Source organism: Protobothrops mucrosquamatus, unplaced genomic scaffold, assembly GCF_001527695.2.
Source record: "Protobothrops mucrosquamatus isolate PMUCROS unplaced genomic scaffold, P.Mucros_1.0 scaffold3205, whole genome shotgun sequence".
NCBI classification, from domain to species: Eukaryota; Metazoa; Chordata; class Lepidosauria; order Squamata; family Viperidae; genus Protobothrops; species Protobothrops mucrosquamatus.
Window position 1 is genome coordinate 1 of NW_015389203.1, and position 23,907 is coordinate 23,907.

Below are 23,907 nucleotides of genomic sequence, written 5' to 3' on the forward strand. Positions count from 1 at the left end.
GCCTTAAAGATGATAGTCAGCACCTTGAAGCGCACCCGGAAGGCCACCGGCAGCCAATGCAGCTCGCGCAGCAGCGGTGTTACATGGGAGCGACGAGTCCCTCCCAACACCGCCCGCGCGGCCGCATTTTGGACTAGCTGGAGCCTCCGGGTGCTCCCCAAGGGAAGCCCCATGTAGAGAGCATTACAGTAGTCCAGGCCGGAGGTGACCAGAGCATGAGTGACTGTGCGCAAGGCGTCCCGGTCCAGAAAAGGCCGCAACTGGTGAATCAGGCGGACCTGATAAAACGCCCCCCTGGTCACGGCCGCCAACTGATCACTTGTTGCTTGTATATATACTGAGAATTTATGCACTGGAGACAATTCCTTGTGTGTCCAATCATACTTGGTCAATAAAGAATTCTATCTAATTCTATCTATTAGGAAGCTGCTTGTTAGTGATTTTCTGGATGTTAAAAATCTTCTGAAGGGTAAGTTTTATCACACTACAAGTGTTTCCACACAAGGGTTTTCACCCTGGATGAAATAAGTTTTATGTAAGCTAAGGATTAAAAAGGTAACCTTTAATTTTTATAAAATAGCAAAATGAGAACTAGAAAGTTGATTAGATGGACTTGAAAGATTATTTCTTCTGGATTGTTTAAAATTTTATAAAAGAATATATGAAGATTTTTAAATTAAATGTAAAAAAATCTCATGGGAAAATTTTCCTGATTAGAAAATAAATATATGGGACTTTGAAGATTGACTAGTAGGAACCAGAAACAATTTAAAAATTATAATAAAAAAGAAGAAACCTATTATCACAATACTACAATACTATTTGAATATTGAAGATATGAAGGCTGTTTGGGAACAATGTTCTCAGAAATTACAAGATTGTCTGATAGTATAAAAATGGATATAACAGAGGATATAAAAGAACAGATTTTACTGGATAAAACCGAGACTGAGGCTGATATGAATGTGGATTTGAAAATAGTTTTTTTAAAAATGCCAGACTAGAGATTGATATGAAAAAAGATGCTGTGGATTTGAAAATGGATTTAAAATGCTAGATTATAGGAATGATATGGAGATGGATACTACAATGATTTACATTTGAAGCCGGCTGGTATCTTAATAACTAAAGGGGAACATACAAATAATAACTTAGAAGGATTTGAAAAAGTTTTATTTTGGATTTTTAAAAGGACATGTTAAAGTACTGAAGCTGTTCCTGAAAGGACACAGAGAAAATGACAAGAAATAAATTTGTAGGAAGTTGTTTGACAAGGTTAAAGATCAAGCTTTTTAAAAGTAAACAGAAGGACTATAAGGTAGTACTCGATTTATGACCACAATTGAGCTCAATTGTTTTTGTTGCTAAGCAAGACACTTGTTAAGTGAATTTTGTCCCATTTTACGACCTTTCTTGCCATAGATGTTAAGTGAATCACTTGCTTTTCAGAAAGATGAAAAAGGTGATCACATAACCTTGGGGTACTGTAACCATCATAAATGTGAACAATTGTCAAGCATCTGAATTTTAATCACGTGACCATGGGGATGCTGCAACAGTCAGAAGTGTGAAAAATGGTCATAACTCACTTTTACAGTGCCATTGTAACTTTGAATGGTCACTAAAAGAATGGTTATAATTCAAGGACTACCTGTAAAGTGAATTTATTTGGCCAAGATTAAAATATATATGTTGTAGTTTTTGCTAGTTATTATAGGAATTTCTTTTTGAGCAGGACTGAATGATAATGATTTAAAGACCTGTTTATAAATGGAGAGAGATTTTTTATCTTTATTTCTTAGAAAAAAGACACAAGTTGGAATACAAAATGGATTTATTTAATGAAGGTTTAAATATATATGTTTATATTTCTGGTAGCTCTTAACAGATGCAAATGAACAATGAGTTTTTCCAATTTGATCAAGGAATGAGATATGGAATTGATAAAATGTAGGAAGAAGAGTTTTTTAATTGAAATATTAGAGAAGATGTTAAATTATTGAAACTTCTAAACAAAACTTCTAACACATACCCTGGAATATCATCTTGCACCCCAGGTTGGGAACCCCTGATATATACTATTTTTAAAAAAGAATAAGGGTGATAAAATTATTTGTACTGAAACTGAACCGAAGCAGTGCTGCACAGATATTTTAGAGATTTGTATAAGAATGAGAAATATATGCTAAAAAGTGAAATTGAATTGAATGCTATAAATGTTGCTGTCCAAGAAAAAACATGAAAAGAAAGTAATAAAAACCATGAGAAGATTGAAAGACAACTCATATAACTGGACTAATGTTAAAAAACAAATGTGGTTTGGTTATGGCTGTATAACCTGCTTCATTTGCATGTAAAGGTGGCATTGTTGCCTTACAATTAGAATAATGTTGTGATTTTTCACCTATACCTTTCTAAATAGAAAGAGTTAATGCAAAACTCTACAGGGAAGTTTGTGAAATGTGCTTGCAATAGTTTTCAGCAGAATACTACTGAAAGAGTATCAAAGGTGAAAAGGAACACAATTAGATAAGTGTAGTATGGCTTTTCATCTACCAGGAGATATGCAGATCAGATTTTTGCTCTTCAGCAGGACATTGAGGAACAGAGATAAAAAGGAGTAAAAGATATAAGAACATGCTACTATCTACTTTGTTATATTGATATGATCACTGGTTACATCAGGATAAATATAAAAATAAGTAGAATATAATGGGAATAGATTTACTTCAAAGACATAGGTGGTAAAACAAGAAGAGAGAGGATCAAGACTGGATGGCAACTAGATTAATATGCCTTAAATTCAAAACTGAATTACCTGTGTGAAAAACATACATTGAGGTGGTTTGATCATACAAAGAGAATGAAGGAGGATGGAATTGCAAAACAAGTATATGAAAGAAAAGTGAGTAAGTCAAAAGGAAGGGAAAGAACTATATCATGGTTGAACAAAAGGCAGAATATGAAATGGGGCATGGATCGGGTGAAAGAATGGTTTACAAAGAATGGTTTACAATGATGGAGATTTATGGAAAGGTACAGTATAGAGAAGGTATTCATGCTTTAAATTTTGTCAGCTGAATTTGCATAATATAAGCAAAATCTGGAAAGGAAAAGCAGGAATAGTGTAGATATAGGTAAATACCTAAGGTGCAAAATAGGGATATTGTATTTGCTAATAGTCTAGCCTCATTCATGTTTTCCCTTCATATTTAGCCTTGTGAGGAATTAAAGCTGTTTAAAATACTGAACAAGAGGATTTTAAAGTGGTTTATGGTAGGCCAAAATTCTCACTTTCTTCTCTGAAAGAAGGTGGGACCAATAAAATTGAGGATAGATACAATGAAAGATTAAAGTGAAGAGTGTTTCTCTCCTTGGTCAATGTTCCCCTCTGTAGTCAGCAATCCACTTTTTTTTGCATACCTTTTCAATACTGATCCCCTTCATCTGGAGCTTATGCAGAAATTTCTCCCGCCATTCTTTGTGCATTTCAATTGATCTCTTTTGTTTGGATTTTGGCTTGCCTTTCTCTTCATTTTGGCCCTCTGGATTCTGGCAATCTGATTCCCATACAAGAATAAAGTCTGTGGCAGAACACATAGACAGTAGAAATATTCCATTAGTTATTTTTCAAGAGTAAAAAAAGTAAAATCAGATACCATAATTATCTAATATGCATTTGTAAAAATGAAGAAATACATGGAATTGACAAAAGGAAACCTCAAGATTGTTAAGTTTCCTCATGAAATATATTTTTTTAAAAGTGTCTCTTTTTGTTGGCCAGCTAGGCAATATAAAATCACCAGGAAAACTGCAGCAACAATAATTTAACTCCTAAGGAAAAGTTCCAGAGGAAAGGAATAGAGCTCCCAAAATATGTTGCATTTCACATGACAAATGTTTTGACAGAACATTTATGATTCTCTGAATACTATCACAGTAAATGTCAAATAATGGAATTTAAAAAATGAATTCTTGTAATCTCTTTCCTGCACTGGGAATATAAGAGTCATCATTAGAACTTAAAGAGTCTGAGATCAAATCAACTGTAGAGCAACTTTTTAGTCCTAATTAGAGAAAAACTCCCAGAAAATGAGGAGCAGTTTCTATTGCAGTCCCATGGGCCACTTAATGCTTTATATTTGGTGAGATAACTGGACACAAGTATGTACAAGTTCAGTACATTTTCATTACATTGTTTTCCACTGAAAATGCCATCCCCTATAATTATCTTTTATCCAGAAGGTGACTGTATATGAAAGGAGGAAAAATATCGGAAGTGTCTAAGGAAAAATATTGCGCCTGGAGGAAAAATACTGGCTGTGACTAAGGTAGAGAGGACTTTTCAAAGAGAATCTGTTGATTGGGAAAGGATTAAGCATACAGGAGCACCTGTTAAACCCGTCACTTTAATGTGTATTTCAAATAAAATATGAAATTTGAGATGTCACATTTCTTCACAATGTCTGGTTTGGACCTACACTTTTCATAATTCTATACAAATCCAGTTTCCAAACAAATTCTTAAAACAGCCCCATGGTTAAATTGAACATAAATCAACATTTCTGCAAGAACAGGAATAATGATAGATTAAGACCTAGACATTTGACCAATAGCTACAAGACAACTGATTTCAGATAAATGGAAAGGGGCATGAAAGAAAACAAGTACCCAGATAGAGTCATCCTTTGAAAGGAAATATTGGTATTTTGTGCTTTGGGGTAAGCTATCTCTTTACTTACCTATCCTGGTCTTTTCATCACTGAAGAAGTTTGCAGTGCTGTTTACAAGGCAGCCCTTATTCTTCTGGGGGGGAAAAATATTAACAATCAATGGAAAAGCAGGTTGGCTCAGATTTCCCACTACAGCTGCACTGATGGCAAAAGGAGATTAGACTGCAATCATTACTCTACTGATCAGTAGGTTGTTCCTGGCCTCTTTTAAGTTTGAAAACATTTTAATGCAGCAAGATCCTCTTTGTGAGAATATGTGGTAGGTTTAGGATGGTTTATTACTTAATTTCCTGAGAATTTTCTTCTGCAGAGCCATTACACAGGTATATTACAAAGGGTTGGGCAACCAGCTAGTCTCGAGCTCCTTCTCTACGGCTCGGATGTTTCCTCTGACCACTGTTGTGAAAAAGAATGGAATTGTTTCTTAACATTTTGAGGCAAGAAACAATATAAATGAAGGATAAATAAAGTCTCTTTTGATTTGAGTTTAGCTTAGATGATTTCATAAATTTGGCCATTTTTATGGCAACTTTTATGGCAACAGTAGAAAATAGGCTTGTCATTGCCTTTTGGGATTTCTTCCCTAAGTTATGAAAATATCCTACTACCTACCCTATTCTATTGCAACAGCCACAGAACAGAAGTAGTCACCACATAATATCTATGCTGATTTTAACTTTCCTATTTAAAGTAAAAGGAAAGGATAAATAATAAGTTACTTTTACTGTGTATATGAATATGTATGCATGTATGTATGTACAGACACACAAATTCTAGTTTCCTTATATATGTTGACTTTTAAAAAATCAACACCATGAATCATATTTAAATCATGATGTATTGGAATACTGTCCTTCCAAAATTCAAGCTTATTTCATCCTGCTGGTGTTTATAAACTTAGTTACATCAGAAAAGCCCATCTAGTAGATCAGTGGTTCTCAACCTTTTTAATGCCGCAACCCCCAACCGGTCGTAAGTCGAGGACTAAACCGGTCGTAATTCGAGGACTAAACCAGTCGTAATTCGAGGACTAAACCGGTCGTACGTCGAGGACTACCCAACCGGTCGTAAGTCAAGGACTTTCCCTGCTCGGGAGCACCGTGCATGTGTGGTTCCGCCCCCTGCACCGGCCAAGGCATAGCTGGCAAGCGGCAGAGACGGAGCAGGCCGACCACCAGCTGGCCCAGCCCAAGGGAGGTAAGGCACCCGCCGGAAAAGGGGGAAAAAATGGCAGACAGCCTTGCTTGGCGACCCCTGTGAAATGGTCGATCGACCCCAAATGGGGTCGCGACCCATAGGTTGAGAACCGCTGAAGTAGATCCTGCCTCTGACTGAAATGGAGTAAATTGCATGAGAACTAAATAACGCCTCATTCTTCCCCCTCCTTTCAGACAAGGAAGAAATGAGGGGGAAAGCACTTTTCTTCTTTTCTTCTTTTTGCCTAACCAGCTAAAAATATGTCCCTACTCTAATGGCTATACTGAAGTAAGAATGCTGCTTTAAAAAACAAACGAACTATGAACTCTTCTAATGGAGAGACTTCCCTGGGGAGAAAGATCCAAGAGGAACCCTCAAGCTTGCTGCTCAAGTTACTAACCCCCTTTCTTTCTCTCCTTTTTACTGAAGCTACAGTATCTCTGTTTAAAATGAATCAAAATTATCAGACAATTGGTATGTTTTTTGACACAATTATTGGTTTATAAGACAATTCTTTGTTGTTTGCTTATTTTTTTCCTTGGTTTTTTAGCACAAACCTAACATTGGCAAATATTTCTCAAACTCAATCAACAGTTTTCAGCAAGTTCTTTCCATAAGGCTTCTTAACAATTTTGCATTTAAGATTTTTCCCCATCTCTTTTCAAAATCTAAACAATCCTATTACTACTCTTTTCTATAACTCTCCTTTCCAAGGCACAATTTTGCTAGAAATGCTAGTTTCTGGTTACAGTCTGACTCAAATACAAACATTAATTTAACTGGATCTTGCTCTTTTATTACTTTTTAAAGATTTTTAAGATTTAAGAGTTAAAGATCGACCATTCATCTACCATTTACTTACCTGTGGGACTTTAAAAGAGGTTGTGGAACCCTCCGCGTTCTTCTGCTTGGATTGGTTAGCATCCTTTGAGTTATGTTCAGAGCCACCCCCTAGGCTTTCATAACTGGACAACTTTACAATCTTCTCAGGCCCAAAGGCCAGGGTTTCATAAATATACTCCTTTATTTTTGACTCAGGATTCTTCTTTAAGCCCCCATAATTGGCTTCTTTGAGATCATGTTCTTCTGTAATCAAGCTGTCATCTTCTCTGGACTTTCTTCGCTGCATCTTTATTCTTCATGCCACTGACAAGAAGAAATCTGGGATGTCTGGATGGTAAGAAAGAACAAACTGAATTTGCCCTTATAGCTCAGAGAAGCTGTAGCATTGTGCACTGCAAAAGGAATAGCCTCATTTCCTCCCTTCCTATTTCCTAGTCCTACTGATCATGTTCACAAATTGCTCCTGCCTAACCAGTCCTGTCACTTACAAAAGTGGTAGAATTTCCTTGTAAGTTTATATCCCTTGGGGGAGGGAAATATAGTGCAGATAAATGATCAGAACTTGAATTTAAGGCCTCTTCTCTGAGAATAGATAGACACTGCCTTCTCAATTCACATCTTAATCAGATGTCATTGTAAAAATAACCTCAGTCAACCACCCACTTGCTGAATGTTTCACTTTATATGAAAATGTCTAGTTTAATGAAGAGAAGGACGAGGGGGACATGATAGCAGTGTTCCAATATCTCAGGGGCTGCCACAAAGAAGAGGGAGTCAAGCTATTTTCCAAAGTGCCTGAAGGCAGGACAAGAAGCAACGGATGGAAACTAACCAAAGAGAGAAGCAACCTAGAACTAAGGAGAAACTTCCTGACAGTTAGAATAATTAATTAGTGGAACAACCTGCCTCCAGAAGCGGTGAATGCTCCAACACTGGAAGTCTTCAAGAAGAGATTGGACAGCCATTTGTCTGAAATGGTATAGGGTTTCCTGCCTGAGCAGGGGGTTGGACTAAATGACCTCCAAGGTCCCTTCCATCTTTATTATTATTATTATTATTATTATTATTATTATTATTATTATTATTATTATTATCATCATCATCATCATTATCATTATCATCATCATCATCATCATCATCATCATCATCATCATTATTATTATTATTATTATTATTATTATTATTATTATTATTATTATTATTATTATATTTTGGACACCAGGAATGAAGGAAATAGCCCAATGTTATCACTGGCAAGAATAAATGCCACAAGCATCTTATGGCAGGCATGTCAAACTCGCGACGTCACACAACGTATCGGGCCGGTTTTGTCATTGCCGGCAATGGGGTGGGCGCGGCTTCCACATGATGCGTCCAGCCCGTGGGCCGGCAGTTTGACACCACTGCCTTATGGATATTGGCTGATAAACTACTGAGCCATTATAGATTTGACTTTTAAATGTCAGGGTCTAATTTAAAAACACAATGACAATTTTTATATAGAATTTTAATTCCTATATGCTCAAACTGGCAGCCAGATTCTCAAGCAAACCTGATTTTTAAAACTTGTTCAAAGATTATTGGAATTCTAATTTCATAAGGGGATAGGGTAAAACTGCTGCTATAGGTTTGCCGGCCCAAAGTGTTAAGTGATTTATGGTATCAATCTTTGTGTTATATGTTAATGCACACACTTTGAATTTAACATGGAAATCTATGTGATGCCAGTGAACTTTGCATGTGCTCCCATTGGAAGGCACCCCCCAAAAGTCTGGCTGCTACATTCTGGACTTGCAGTAATTTCTGGGGCTCTTTTAAGGCCATTCCTCATAGCAGGATTCCCAACCCCCGGTCCATGGACTGGTACCAGGCCACAGCATGCCAGAAACTGGGCCCCGCAAACAAGCAAAGACCCATCTGGAGGATGCAGGCAGCATACGAAACCATGCCCCCTACCGTCCGCGGAAAAACTTATCTCCACGGAATCGGTCCCCAGTGCCCAAAAGGTTGGGGGCTGCTGCCTCATAGAGTTCATTACCATACTCTGGGAGATAACCAGCATACTGTCAACTTCCTCTCATTTAATTAATTTTTGTCCTAGGTTAAAATGTATTTATTTGCCCAACCTTTTGCAATTTAAGCTTATATTTGTTTTAAACAATGTTTATGTTATTGTTATACTGAGTCTTCTTCTATTGATTCCTAGTCTTTATTTCCATTTGTATAGGCTTGATATCTGATATTTGGGCTTATGACCTCAAAAAGGGGTATGGTAGGTTAAATTTTTGCAGCTGAAAAATGCTGTTTCACAAGTTTTTGAATATATAGTCATTGGACAAAGGGTCTTCTTGACCTGCCCTAATAATGGATATTCAACCCAGCAGCTGAATTTGTATATAAATCTTACTACACTATTTTTTACATGAACAAAATGTAAAATGTACCTTATAGCAGGGGTCCCCAACCCCCGGGCCATGGACTGGTACCGGGCCGCAGCATGCCAGCAACTCATCCGCACAAACAAGCAAAGCCCCATCCATGGGATGCAGGCAGCACACAAAACCACGCCTCCTCTGGTCCACGGAAAAACCTTTCTCCATGGAACCAGTCCCTGGAGCCCAAAAGGTTGGGGACCTCTGCCTTACAGTATTATACATGGCCTTACAATATTATACAGTACTTCATATCCAGTTGATATATGATGAAAAGTTTTATGGTTTTAAGTAATCTTTTAAAGGGCCTCATTTCAGAAGGCAGATTATTTAGCAGCCGTTGAATATTTTAAATTCAGCTTTTATACAGCAGTACATGTGCTAAGGGTTTCTGCCTGGGTGTCTGCGGGGAGGAAAGATGAGGGAGCAAATGATGCTGTGAGCATTGTTATCAACACAGAGATCATTTGTATCACTTGTACAATAATATCATGACATGCATGACATCACTGAGACTTCTAATATGTTTAGGAATATCTGTCTCTTCTAACAAATATTGTATTAGCACAATATAGCTTCTCCACTAGTTTACTCAGCTCGAACACCATTCTTCAAGATGAAAAAGGTCTTCTGCAGTCACGACATAAGCCTAAGACTGAAAATCAGGCTTGTCAGATGCTATATTTTTTCTATCCTGCTCTATGGAGTAGAGAGTTGGTCTCTGACAGGCCACCTGAAGAGACTAGAAGCATTTGAAATGTGGATTTACAGGTGGCTGTTACGTATAAGCTGGGTTGACAAGATCAGAAACGAGGTGATAAGCCACCTGGGAAAGCCAAGGGAAATCATCAAAACAATTAAAAAACGAAAATTAGAATATTTCGGACATCTGATGTGACACCCAGAAAAATACGGCATACTCCATTTAATCCTCCAGGGAAAGATTGAAGGCAAACAAGGTCCAGGCAGAAGAAGAATATCGTGGCTTCAAAATCTAAGGGACTGGTTTGGACAAAACTCAACAGCACTTTTTCGTGCGGCTGCTGATAAAAACAGAATCGCCAACATGATCGCCAATGTCCGATAACGGATATGGCACAAGAAGAAGATTAGTTTACTCAATTAACTCAATTGTCTGGAGCCTGACCTGGATTTATACAATACATCAAGGTAGAAAGAAGGACAATTATAATTTATCCTGGTGCATTATATAAATTTAAACTAAACAATTAGTCCAAGATGGTTCTTATCCCCTCTATCAAATGTCAATTCTTACAAAATCTTATTGCAAGCCTGGAAATGCATAGCACACCTGAAGTCTCATTTCAAAAATGCTAAAACACAATCTATATGGTATGACTCACAAAGTTTCATTTTCCATCACCTCTTATTCCCTGCCTCCATTCACCATTCACTTTGTTGCAGGCCAGGAACAGTTTAATATAAAACTGAGGAAATCTACAAAATAGGCAGACTTACCAGATCGCAGTCCAGAGAAATGTAAAGAAAAATATTTTGCAATTGTGTAATGTTGCAATTTCTTTTTTTTCTTTTTTTTTTGGGGGGGGGAGTTTAATAATTCCTTTTTTCTTTTTGTCTCCCAACCAGATAACTCCTCCCCAAAGCCCAACAGTAGAAGTGTTGGGAAATGAGAGATTGAAGTAAAAACAACAAACATACACACAAAAAATATACAATAAAATACTTGCTCTCAGTAAAAGCATTGCAGAGCTGTTGCTAGTTAAACAACTTTTCAAAACTACTCAAACTGTTGGTAATCACACATTCTGGGTGTGGGGGTAATCAGATCTGAATTCCCCCAAAATTTCCCACTATGGATTTTTTATTTTAGCAAGCTACCTGGGAAGTATTTTACTGTCCCTTGCAGATTATGAAATGGCTCATTTGCAACTTTGGGTAAAAGATACTAATGGGATATTTTATGTGGTATAGTTATTTTTCAACTATCACATACTGAGGCCAGTGTTCTATCATTGGTTTTTTTTTTAAAAGCATTACATAAGAAACACTAGAAAAATGCCTTTCAGTTTTCCACGTTATCAACAAATCTTCAGCTAGAGACAGGGATGGAAGGGTCATGTAAAAATTTGGAAATAGGATTGGGGATAAGGCTCTTAAGCTATCATACAACAAGATGATGAAGCAGCTCTGTACATACTGTTTTGCACTGGATCATTCCAAATTATGCATAATGTATAACAGACATTCTTGTTTACAAAAGTACCTGGTGTTGTGATGGGCTTATTGCACTCGTACCCTCCTTCTCTTGGTGGAATGATTATCAGCTGATAAATCCATCTGACAAATCTGAGAGATTCCAAGGAAATGCAAAGTATGCTAAGTATATTGTGTTGCTGATTTCTTGTCTTTATCTTTGCTTGTCTTTAGAAGACAATGAACGCCACTGTTCAGCAATGCCTTTCTGACGTTGTTTAACATGCACTCCAGCAGAGTTCTGCTTTGGTTAATACATGGGTGTGTGCATAAGGTGGAGTAACCTCAAAATTGCAAGCAGTTTCCCCAGAGCAATCCTGTTTAATAGCTTTTAGCAGACCTTGCCTTTGTTTGATATGAGGGTGTGAATTTGCACATTCATATATAAATATAAGCAGACACATTTTATCAAGGTTTTCCTTAAAAGAAATATATAAAGGACAAAGGCATAAAAAAGGGAGATGAGGGACAATTTTCACATTTCAAGCATTTTTCCTGCTGTGTAAAATAAAAGATGTAGGGAGAAAAAAATAAGAATAATGTAACAAGTGAAGATGCTGAGAAGCCACTGATTAGCCTCTCTCTTCAAATCCTCGTCCCTAATATATATTTTATTAGACTATAAATCTGTAGAAAGGGCTGACCTCACTTAGAGTTTTTATAAAACACTTAGTTGTTGAGCTTCAACAACAATAAAAATATAGAACTGTATTGTAATTAAATATCTGGTTCATATTAAACTTCCCAAACAGCAAGTTTTTAAGTTCCTACTGAGAACATCTGGACAGTGGGTACAGAGATCATCCTGGTTTTTAACACCAAGTGGTATTCCTTCCTAAGTTGTAGAATATCTATTCATCATTATTATAATAACCCTATTTCTCATTTATAGGTACAGATTTACATAATGTTTGCATTTGGTTATTATTGTACTCTTCCTATTTGGGGGCATTGGATTAATTGCTCCCCTAGTTTCTCACAGCAGTGGTATTCTTTCTGCTGAAACCTGAGCAGAATATACATGTATGTCTGTTTATATGTACTTGTGCACAACTGAAAAAAAACCAGCTTCTGATATTAAAGTGAATGAAAATTAAGTAATAACATAGTGAAATGGTGAGAATTAAAGAATCAAGTTTACAATAATCAGGAGAACAAAATCATTTAAAATAATTTTATGGTTGTGAATTGTAAGGAGCAGTTTAAAGTATAAAGTAGAGCAAGAATAACGTTCAAGCAAAATATTATCATATTACTGACATTTGGGAAGGGGAAAACTACATTTAAAATTTGAAAGATAATTGACCATTTTTTTGGGTCAGGAAAAATATGTAAAAGCCTCAGGATTTCCGGCACTGCCTAATTTCCCTTTATGTATTTCAATGGATTGCTTTTGCAGAAGGAGTGCACAAAATTGTAAACCTAAAGTCGGAGAGATGTCAATGGCTCTTTGCATGCAAAGTTCCTAAACCAAGACATAAAATCCTCAAACTTTACACAATATTACAAATAGTCTAATCGTCTTAGTGCATCTCCCAAATCGTTTTGTCTGTCTGAGGTTCAGAAGCATAGACCACTAATATAAAGATAAAAATTTGGAACAGAAATTAGTGATTTGACTAAAACTTGTCAAAAAGCCTAAGGCAGGTCAAAACATTTATATTAGTTTCAAATTGCAAACTGCACCTTAATTAGGTAAATAGATCTATCCTATAGAGTTGTTAAAGCCTCACCTTCTGTTACTGATGTAAGAGTTCTAATGCCATCATTTATGAGATCATAACTGAAGAGTGGAGTGCTTGGCACTGGAAGATTACAAAGCAAGGCCAACAAACAAGTTTAGAGCTCCTCTTCAGACAACCAAAAAACATTTAAAAGGAGCCCAATTATTTCCCTTAAATTAAAGGTATCAGCAGCATATTATAATTAATAATTCTCCAAAGAAGGCTTTATTTCAAGACAATTTTTAAATGGGCATACATTCAGTAAATCAATGACACTGTTATAGATTTCACATATTTTTTTCAAATTAGGCGTCTCAATGTAGACATTAGAAAAATCTACATTTCCAAAGATCAAACCCCCACCCCAATGACAGGGCAAGCCACCAGAATATAAACTGATAGCAAACAGCACTCCTTACTAGCACTGATGATATTACTAGTTAGGGTAATGAAACATTTGGAAGAAAACAGGCAAGCTCAGAGAACACCAACAATCCCTCATTTCAATCCTGAGCCACAAATATTCTCCTTTATTGGTATTAATTTCTATTCTTCAATGAATATTAATGTGGGATAAAAATAGATTTCAGAACAATTTCTCTAGATGACCAGAGATTTCAATCAATACATTTTGCAATATTAGTACAGAGGCTAGAGATGAACTTTTTTACACTTAAAGCCACCTTATTATCATCAGTTACCCTTGACAGGCAATCTGGTGGCTTCTGGATGTATTTGGCTAACTTACTGTTGCCATGCTAGTTAGGGATGGAAACTGGAAGGTCAAATATTTAGAGAAATACAATTGACTATTCTTGATTATATTTGGAGTGATCAGGGGTTTTCTGCTACAGAAAGCATTCAAAGCATTTACCTAAGCTCAGATGTCGTATTCATCAATACAACACCCTCTTACTTGGAAAGAAATGCAAACAATTTGACTATTTGCTCTGGTTTTGTTCAGAATTGTTTACCGTGAATTTTTAAGAGAGAATCATACACCTTTACTGCCAGCATTTTCCCAAGCAATGGTATGCCTAAAGGTCCTCTGTGAAAACAAACCATGTCTTCAACCCTTGGCTATAAAAGTCAGTTACTGTTTTTCTGCCTAACAGGCACTGTTGCCCCCCAATACATTTATATTTCACTGACACCATTCTAGCCAACCTGTAATTGTTTGACTGGTTTAGGAACAAATCAATCATTTAAAGGATTGTGTCTTCTTCCTTTAATAATTAGTGTTTGAAATCCATTTTGTGTTAATTATCAAGCTTGCTCTATCAACTTTTGCAGAACGGAAACAAGGTATAGAACAGCATGTCAAAAGCATAAAGCTTTGCAAATCAGGTGATCAGCAAAGTAAATAAAGGCATATTGAATATATCCATGTTTGTATAGTGAGAAACAAGGATGTGTACACTGAAAAGAGCAAGTCAATTATATGGTAGAGAAAATGTACATAGGTGAAACTATCAGTAGGCAATATAATGCAATTTATTTTATAGTTCTGATTGCTTCTGTGTTTATTGGATGATTCTAAGTTTTCTATGTTCACCTTAAGAAAGGAAACATAATGAAAGGAATATATTTCAATACATTAACCCCTGTCAGAGGCTATTTAGTTCTAAGCAGGCTGTCAGAGCACTGAAAAAAATTAGACAAATTATTTGATAGTTTGCCTAATTCAGACAGACACCATTATGACCAGGAGATTTCACACGTTAGGATTTAATAATAATAATAATAATAACAACAATATTCCAAAACAACAATAGTGTGTGCATTGTATGCAAGGTCTGATATCAGTGCTTCTGGTTGGCCATTTCCTCTGTAAGTGTCAGCAGGCTGAAGACAGAGGGCACAGTATATGAATAAAAATCTCAGGTGTGACACTCTGAGAGGAAGAAAGGCAAAGGAAAAAGGCCAGGGAAGATTCAGAATCGGACAAAGGTAGCATCTATCTGCCGGACGGATGGAAGAGCCAGCATGATTTTGCGACGGTACTGCGGATCTTTCTGGAGAGGGTTTCGCTCTAGGTAGACTGTTTCCAACTTCTTGGCTCCTTTCAGCTCATCTAAGTCACTCCAGCATTCAATAAGATTATCATTCATCTAGGAAGCATAGAGAAAATAAAAATTGCTAGAAGTTTAAGACAGGTTAGTAGTAACTGTTCATAGCTGTCATCATTATCTCAAGCTCCTTCTACTGCAAGAGAAAATTCTCGAGGTGAGGCATATTCTGCCCCATCATCAATTTTTTGGTGATGTGAGTGATGGTGCCCCTCGAAGGGGAGCTAAGGCAATGGACTACAGTGAAAAGAAGGGAACACATTCCAGAAAGAAGAGTAAGATAAGAGGCTGAAAAGGAGACAGAGAAAGTGGGTAAGGACAGCCAATCCCGGAATATCCCACGGTATATCCATTAGGCTGGGAGCAGTAAGAGTTTGGTTTGGCAAGATGCTGTTTGTTATGTGTAAGCAAATAAAGAACTATTCCACATTCTTGGGCTTAGCCTGACAGGTCCTGAAACCAGAGTCCTGTGCACTAACTATTTATTCACATAATGTTGGAGTTCATGTATGCTCTGAAGGCCATTTTTCATAGTAGATAGGAAATAACAATGAAAATGAATTATCCCTTAAAAGTATTATCTCTCAGGAGTTCACAATTTACTCACACTGGAAAATGAAAGATTCAATATAGATTTAAAAGAATGGTATTCCTGTTCTAAAATCTGCATACAAAAGAGAAAAATCATGATGCAACACAAAAAGCAAAGGTCATTCAACATCATCTACGTCCTGAAGATGATGGCAACCTCCTCTTTGTTGGAGGCCTTTGATTGCAACTATTCCTACCATCTGTAAAGGCACAAAAGCTTATTCCAGCCTTCTCTATTGTGATATATAGGAATCTTCCAGAATTCCCAGGAAGCATGATCAGAAATTCTGGGAGAAATAGTTCTAATATATTTAGATGGCACTGGGAGGTGGAGGGTTTCTGTTTGTATTTTACTTGCTATGTGGATACTGTTCAGGAATCTTGTGGCCAGATGGAATTTGTCCGTATTTTGACATCAATATCAACCTTTCATAATTTTAAAGGACAGAAAAATGGAAGATTATAGTATGAGCTTGTCCCACATGAGCAAGGATTTCGCAAAGTGACCAGACAGCAGTGGAAGGATTCATGTTGAAGCAGCTCCCAACCCTCTAGAATAATATGAGGAAACCATTTAAAGCCCATCATAAACACAGGAGAATGAATTCCATTATCAGTCTGAGAAGCATTTAATAGTGTTTTCTCAGTCTGCTGCTGACACAAATGAGGAAGAAAGATGTTGTTGACTAAAACTACTGTAGGTTTAAGACTGCAGACTTACCCAAAATTCCTGGAGTTCTGTTAGATGAGTGATATTTTCAATTTTTTTGATCCTATTGGCTGCAATGTCCAGCATTGTAAGTTTATTCTAAAACAAATACACAGAAACCTGACATTAGTTTTCTCACATATTTTATACTCTTGCATAGAACATTATTAAAAGTTAAAGGACATGTCATGCAGCAACATACATAGTTTTCAGCAGCTTTACATATTTGGACCCTTAGTTGTCTTCCCCACATATAAACATATTGATTGTTGGTATCCAACTACAGAAAAGGCAAAACATTTCTCTTCCTGATATCTCTACATTGCTTCATTGTTCGAAATATGATTAAAATATTTATATCCTTATGACATCTACTCTAGACAAGTGGAATAAAGAAACCAAGAGATAAAAATGATATATTTAATTCATGGAGAATCGAATCAAATATGTTCTTAGATTCTTAATCCTCTGAGAAGAGGATTAAACTTAAGAAACTTAACTTTATATAAGATACAGCAATATTTTAAAATGCATTTCTTCTTTTTACAAATGTTCAGATATATGAATACTAAGAAAGTATGTTAATCTTTCTTTCTGTTAAAAAAGCCACATTAACTCTTATTATTTAAACCAGAAGAGCAAAAGTGGAGATTCATATGAGACCTGCAGCTTCTGCTGCTTCAAATGACTTTGTCCCTCCTTTGTTCCTAGACTACCTCTTTAAAAACATCTCTTCCTTTAAGTCCATACCCTTCCTACAAAGCCTCTAGTTACGTACAACGTCCTAGTCATAATACCTTCTCATACGGTATAGTAATGTTCTGGGGTCTATTCATGCATTTGGAATTTTCAGAACATGTAGCAGGTATTCTTATAAAATGGCTGACTGAGGGTACAGTTAATAAGAAAATACAGGTTATCAGAAGGAAAATTGGAGAGCATCTTCTAGTATTCTGGATGCTTTTTATTGCCTCCTATATGTTAATTTTTTCCTGGACAAGCATGCCCTTAAACATACAATTTTTATTTCATAAGAATAACTATCCAGACATACCCTATTCCTACTTCACTATGTTAAATTATTTCAATGCTTTTCTTCCTCTTTTCAAATGTTTACATTTCCCTAGTCTTCTTCTCCCATCTCTGCTCTATTTCTATCTGGTAAACCTATGATTTAGAAATATGTGTGGTCCTTGGTGTTCTCTGAGTTTGGTTGTTTTCTTGTAGACATCTGATTACTAAACTAGGTAACAACAGTGCTAGAATGGACTAAGACAACCAAGCTCAGAGAGCACCAAGTACCCCACAGTTCAACTCTGAACTACAAATATTCTTTTCTATTTGTAGAAATATGTCATTTTGTTTGCTCCTTTCATCTGGCCTCAACCATTTCCTGCCTAGGTCTTCCAACCTTGCCCACAATTCATGAATCCCTTCATACTTGTTGTAGGTTAACTCCTGACCGGTGTTACGCCTATAGGCATAGGGAATGACATCATACCTGTATAAGATTATCTCTTTAACATGGGAGTAATCCACTAATTCTCTTGCTGGAAGACTGTTATAAGCTCTCAAAGCCTTTCCCATTAAACATGGAGATACTCTGGCTACCCATTCAGTCTCAGGGCACTTATAAGATGTAGCCACTCTTTCAAACGCAGTAAAATAGGATTGTATGTCCTCTTCATCTCACAACTTGGGAATTTTTATGTCTTTGGGATTACCTTCTCTCTAGACGTTCTGAAAACATGAGAGCTGAAGGTGTCCCTTCTGGTGACTGCACCCCTTTAAGTTGGTCCCTCAACCCTCTAAACTTTTCTCTTCTTGTCTCTCTTTCATTCATTTCCAATTCAAGCCTATTTTTTCCTTTCTGTATCCATCCAAAGATGCTCGCCTTCTCTTTTTTAATTAATCGAAGTCTTTTGTCTTGTTTTCATATCTCTCTAATGATATTGGCCCAAGTATATGGACCTAGCCTCATTTCTGGCTGATCTACCTTCTGCTTTGGTTTAACCACAGGCGTAGATACCTGTCTCTATTAAAGCAGTAGCCTCTTTTAAGGGAGAATCTGTCCCTTCTATGTCTGTTTGTGTGGTGTAGGTTTGGTTTCTGTAGCCAGGACATTGGCCAATTCCTGCAAAGTCTGAACTTGTGTGGTTGCCACCTTGCGTTGGATATCCACCTTTTTATGGATATCCCACCTTTTTGGATATTCCACTGCTACCACCACTTTGCCACAGATTCTTTTAAGTATACCTGAGACAATGGGTCCACAAGCATAAAACAACATAGATCCCTAGGCAACACACACACAAGCATTCAAAGGCTAGTATTGCTCACTATCACTCCACTCTTCTCCACTGCCACTACATCTCCTACTGCTGCTGCTCTAACTACTATTCCTTGTGCATCTTACTACTAGTGAAAAGAATCTCTTTTTAGCTGTTTTATTTCCCCCCAACATCTCCTTCCTTCTCTCCTATACATCCACACCACCAACAACCATCGCTCAGCTCAGTGTTTATAGCCAACACTTGCTATGCTGGCTCAGGAGAGGGCTTAAAGAAGGAGGACAACAGCTGCACAGGTGCTGGCCATTTTCTAGGCAACCTGCTCTCTCACAATGTCCATTCATTCATTACAAAATGCCATGTTCAAGAGTAGCACTAAGTAAATAATAATAAAAAATAGCTCACGTTATTCTCCAGGCCCTCAATGACCTCTATACCATTATGGCTAAGGTAAAGCTCTCGCAGGTTTACCAGGTTCTGTAGTCCTTCAATCTTTGTTAACCGATTGCTCTGGAATAGGTATAAAATTTGGGTTAATTCCATGTAAGGATCATTCTGGTGTCATTTCAGAATAAAAAAATCCATCACACTTGGAAGACATATCTAAAGTCTTTGGCCCAAATACATATTACTTGTCACTTTCATTAATACTTTAACCCATTAATTCAATTCCAAACTTTATTTATGCCTTTCAAAAGAAACTAGATGACCAATGCTAAGTTCTGGTCAGAACTATGCACAACTTTCTAACATTGAATTAGCCAGACGGAATGCAATAGGTATCCTCCCAGAAAGCACATTTATGATTCTATTAAAGAAAAAACATAATTTGCATTTCAATGATATTGTCTGGTCTTTAAGGTTTACTGAACTTCCTAAGGATTTCTGAAACTTATCTGTGATCATATTCTCTACTGGCATGTTGGGGGGAAAAAAGTACATACTTTACCAGGCTATTCTATGGCATAATTGCTGTATTTTTTAGAAAGAAAAGAAATATATGTACCAGATTGCTGTTCTGTGTGTGAAAGAAAAAGCATACAATTTCAATGATAATTTAATGAAGGTCTGAAAAATAAATATTTAAATAAATATTTAAATTCAAAGAGAAGACAGCAATTGTAATTTCATTTTTAGTTAGAAATTCTGCAGACAGGAAAGGCAAATAACTTAAACCATATAATGACAATTAAAATAGAAAGGACTGGTACCTGTATGCTAAGCACTGTCAGGTTTGTCAATGCATCCAGGTTCTGCAACTTAGTGATTTTGTTTTTCCCCAGAAATAGGCTATCCAGGTTAGTCAGGCTGTCAATATTCTGAATTGCCTATAAAACAACCATAGTGAACAAGATTCCAATTTCTGACTCCTGCAAGTAGCACATCACTAACCTGTTTTATCTTTTAACCTTGTTAAATCACCCAAAGTTACTGTGTGGTGAGATGGGTGGCTAATAAATTTACAAATAAATAAACCTCCAATATATTAATCAGTAAATAACTCTGTAGCATAGCTAGCAAACCCATATTGTCATACTTGTCCTTTATAAGGATGGAAAATAGCAGCCTTCACATTTCAAAGAGTATTTTTTTAAAAAAAAAAACTTACTCACAAAGATACTTCGTAACAAATTTGCTGATATTTTTCTGCATTGAATCTTTATAGAATTTGCTTTGTTACAAAAGATTTTCACTGTTATTATTTCTAGCAGCACAGTTCATATCTACCTATAAATAAAAGTGCTTTTCCTGAAAGGAAAGGAAAACCATGCTATATAAAAAAATCTCTGCAGCTGAAAATGTTCTATAGATTGTTGTCATTTTACAGATAGGATCTGCTCATATTTTCCAAGTTTCCTTGTATATAATTAACATGGTACGGAGTTTGCTCTTAATATTCCAATTCATTCCAATTCATTTATTGAAACACTGCCTGTGTATTGGCCGAGTCTTGTGCTGTTTAGAGAAAAACAAATCTTACCCTAATTCGATTCGATCCTAGCTCTAGCATTTGCAGTTGTTGCAAGTTGCTTAGGTTCTCAATTTTGCTGATTTTGTTGTTGACCAGGAAGAGTTTCTTTAACTGAGTGAGCTGATCCAAACCTTCAATGTGTCGTAAAATATTAAATGAAATATCTAAGATCCTAATAGAAAGCAAAGAAAACAATTTCAAAAAAACAAAACCAGAAAGCTTCTATTGTAGGATACAATCTGGGTTGGTTACCGGGACCAGAGATTTAGCCTTCCAAGCTTTCGGATTTGTGCCGGAGCCCATCTTCAGGGAACTTCTCTCTACTGGAATGTGCGCTTTGGCCTGTTCTATGCATCATATTTAGGTTCCTGGTTGGATGTGGCTTCCTATTGGTTGAGTGGTGTGTTGATGGCTGGCTATTGGCTTTTGTTTCCTTGTGCTGCCAAGTGCTTGCCTCCTAAGTACCTTATAAGCTGGTGGCAAATTAGCACTCCTATTGACTGACACGGGGCCTGTCTCCCAGGCTTCATTCATTTCCCTGGCCAATTTTGCACCTGCTCGGTCAACAGTCTTAGTAGCTGCGAGATTGAATGTATGTCCTTCTTCTGTCATATTTTGCTGCATTCTTTCTCATGTACCCCACCCCCATTTTATCCTGACCATTTTCCTATGAAGAACCAATATGCTCATGAATTTCAAACTTCAACTGGTTTAAAAATGGCTATAATTTAAAAAAAAAAAACCAATAATTGACAAGCTGGACATTGAAAAAGCATCAAGAAATATAACAAATAAATTTAACATTCTGATAAGAGAGAAGTTCCCTGAGGATGGGCTCCAGTACAAGTCTAAAAGCTCAGAAGACTAAACATCTGGTCCCAGTGATTGACCCATATTGGATCCTATAACAAATAAAGCAGAACAAGAGAGAAGAATTGAGAAGGAGGGGGTCATCTCAACCATGATTCTTTACTTGTCTGATTTTTTCCAATTGGTACTACGTAAAGATGCTTCATTTCTCCAAACCTCCACTATTATTTTAAAGTGGTACACTTTTTTCTTGGTGCATTTTTTTCTAGTAAGTAACCAGCCTGCCTGAAGACCAATATATAACCAAAATTATTATTATTTAAATAAAAACAATTTGGCAACCTTTATGAAATGAACCAGCCAGTTTCCCATCAACCACTCAGATAGCGACCCACTGTTTATCCAGATACTTACTCAACACCTGTCAAAGCTTCCAGGTTCTCAATCTTACGAACCTGATTGTCATAAAGATCCAACTCTTTGAGAGTTTGCAGCTGTTCCAGGTTCTCAATGCACTTAATCAAGTTCTGTCGAAGACAAAGTGTCTAAAGAGAAGGAAGAAATTAAAAAAAAGAACAATTATATGTAAAGATTCTTTCATCAAGATTCACATGGAAGAGTCTAAGCCAGCGTTCTGCAACTTTCAAATACCTTTCAAAAGCAACAACAACAACAATGATGATGATGATGATTGCATAGACTGACTACAAGCAGCGGCATGACAAAGTAGCAACAATGGTGCATTGGAAGATCTGCAAGAAATATAATTTGCCTGCAAGCATGAACTGGTGGGACCATAAAATAGAGAAAGTTATAGAAAATGAAAATGTTAGATGCTGTGGGACTTTAGAATTCAAACAGACAAGCACCTGCCACATAACACCCCGGACTTAACAATTGTCGATAAGAAAGACAAAAAAGTCTGGATAGTAGACATGGCAGTGCCTAGAGACAGCAGAATAGAAGAGAAAGAACTGGAGAAGATAACAAAATACAAAGACCTACAAATAGAAATAGAATGACTGTGGCAAAGGCAAGCAAGGGTAGTAACAATAGTAATAGGCGCCTTGGGTGCAATCCCAAAACAACTGGAGCACCACTTGGACACCACTGGCATTGACAAATTCACCATCAGTCAATTGCAAAAGGCGGCCTTACTCGGAACAGCTTCCATCCTGCAACGATATCTGTAATACCATCAATTCAAACATCCACATCTGCCTATTCCAGGTCCTTGGTAAGGACTCGATATGTAGACAAAAATGCCAAATCCAGTCTGAACATTTGGCTGACTCTGCGATTATTATTATTATTATTATTATTATTATTATTATTATTATTATTATTATTATTATTATTATTATTATTATTAATAATAATAATAATAATAATAATAATAAAGTTGGAAGGTACCCTGGAGGTCATCTAGTCCAACCCCCTGCTCAGGCAGGAAACCTGATACCATTTCAGACAAATGGCTGTCCAGTCTCTTCTTAAAAACTTCCAGTGTTGGAGCATTCACAACTTCTGGAGGCAGGTTGTTCCACTGGTTAATTGTTCTAACTGTCAGGAAATTTCTCCTTAGTTTTAGGTTGCTTCTCTCTTTGATCAGTTTCCATCCATTGCTTCTTGTCCTGCCTTCAGGTGCTTTGGAGAATAGCTTGACTCCCTCTTCTTTGTGGCAACCCCTGAGATATTGGAACACTGCTATCATGTCACCTTTAGTCCTTCTCTTCATTAAACTAGACATACCCAATTCCAGCAACCGTGTGTTGGCTTTTTTGGCAGCTGCAGCACATTGCTGGCTCATATTTAAGTGATTGTCCACAAGAACTCCAAGATCCCTCTCACAGTTACTACTATTGAGCAAGGTACCACCTATACCGGGGTAGGCAACCTTGGCTCTTTTATGACTCGTGGACTTCAACTCCCAGCATTCCTGAGCCAGCATGGCTCAGCTTGGAAACCTCTCCCTTTTCCCTCAGCATGGCTGACTCAGGAATTCTGGGAGTTGAAGTCCACGAGTCATAAAAGAGCCAAGGTTGCCTACCTCTGACCTATACTATACCCGTGCATTTGGTTTTTCTTGCCTAAATGTAGAACCGTGCCCCTCCTGGCTGGTACTGGCAGCTCGGGAGGGTACACGAGCCTGGCTCCAGGGAATTGTTAACGCTTCCTTGCAGGAGGGTGCCTTTCCTGCGGCCCTCAAGGAGGCCGTGGTGAGGCCCCTCCTCAAGAAGCCTTCCCTGGACCCAGATGAGCTGGCCAACTATCGTCCAGTCTCCAACCTTCGCTTTGCGG

At 37.1% G+C, this 23,907-nt stretch overlaps 1 protein-coding gene across 1 annotated transcript in view; it reads right to left on the reverse strand.

Annotated features, from left to right (window-relative positions):
* Positions 1–13,370: 13,370 nt before the first annotated feature.
* The window catches only part of PPP1R7 (protein phosphatase 1 regulatory subunit 7), a 25,295-nt gene continuing 14,758 nt past the window's right edge, over positions 13,371–23,907 (reverse strand). Inside the window, exons 5-10 of the mRNA XM_015826631.1 lie at positions 22,021–22,151; positions 20,806–20,968; positions 20,036–20,152; positions 19,230–19,334; positions 16,546–16,632; positions 13,371–15,275 (exon numbers count right to left, since the gene is read on the reverse strand). Coding sequence (XP_015682117.1) covers positions 15,099–15,275; positions 16,546–16,632; positions 19,230–19,334; positions 20,036–20,152; positions 20,806–20,968; positions 22,021–22,151 — 780 coding nt within the window. The 3' untranslated portion in view covers positions 13,371–15,098. The remainder of the gene's footprint in view (positions 15,276–16,545; positions 16,633–19,229; positions 19,335–20,035; positions 20,153–20,805; positions 20,969–22,020; positions 22,152–23,907) is intronic.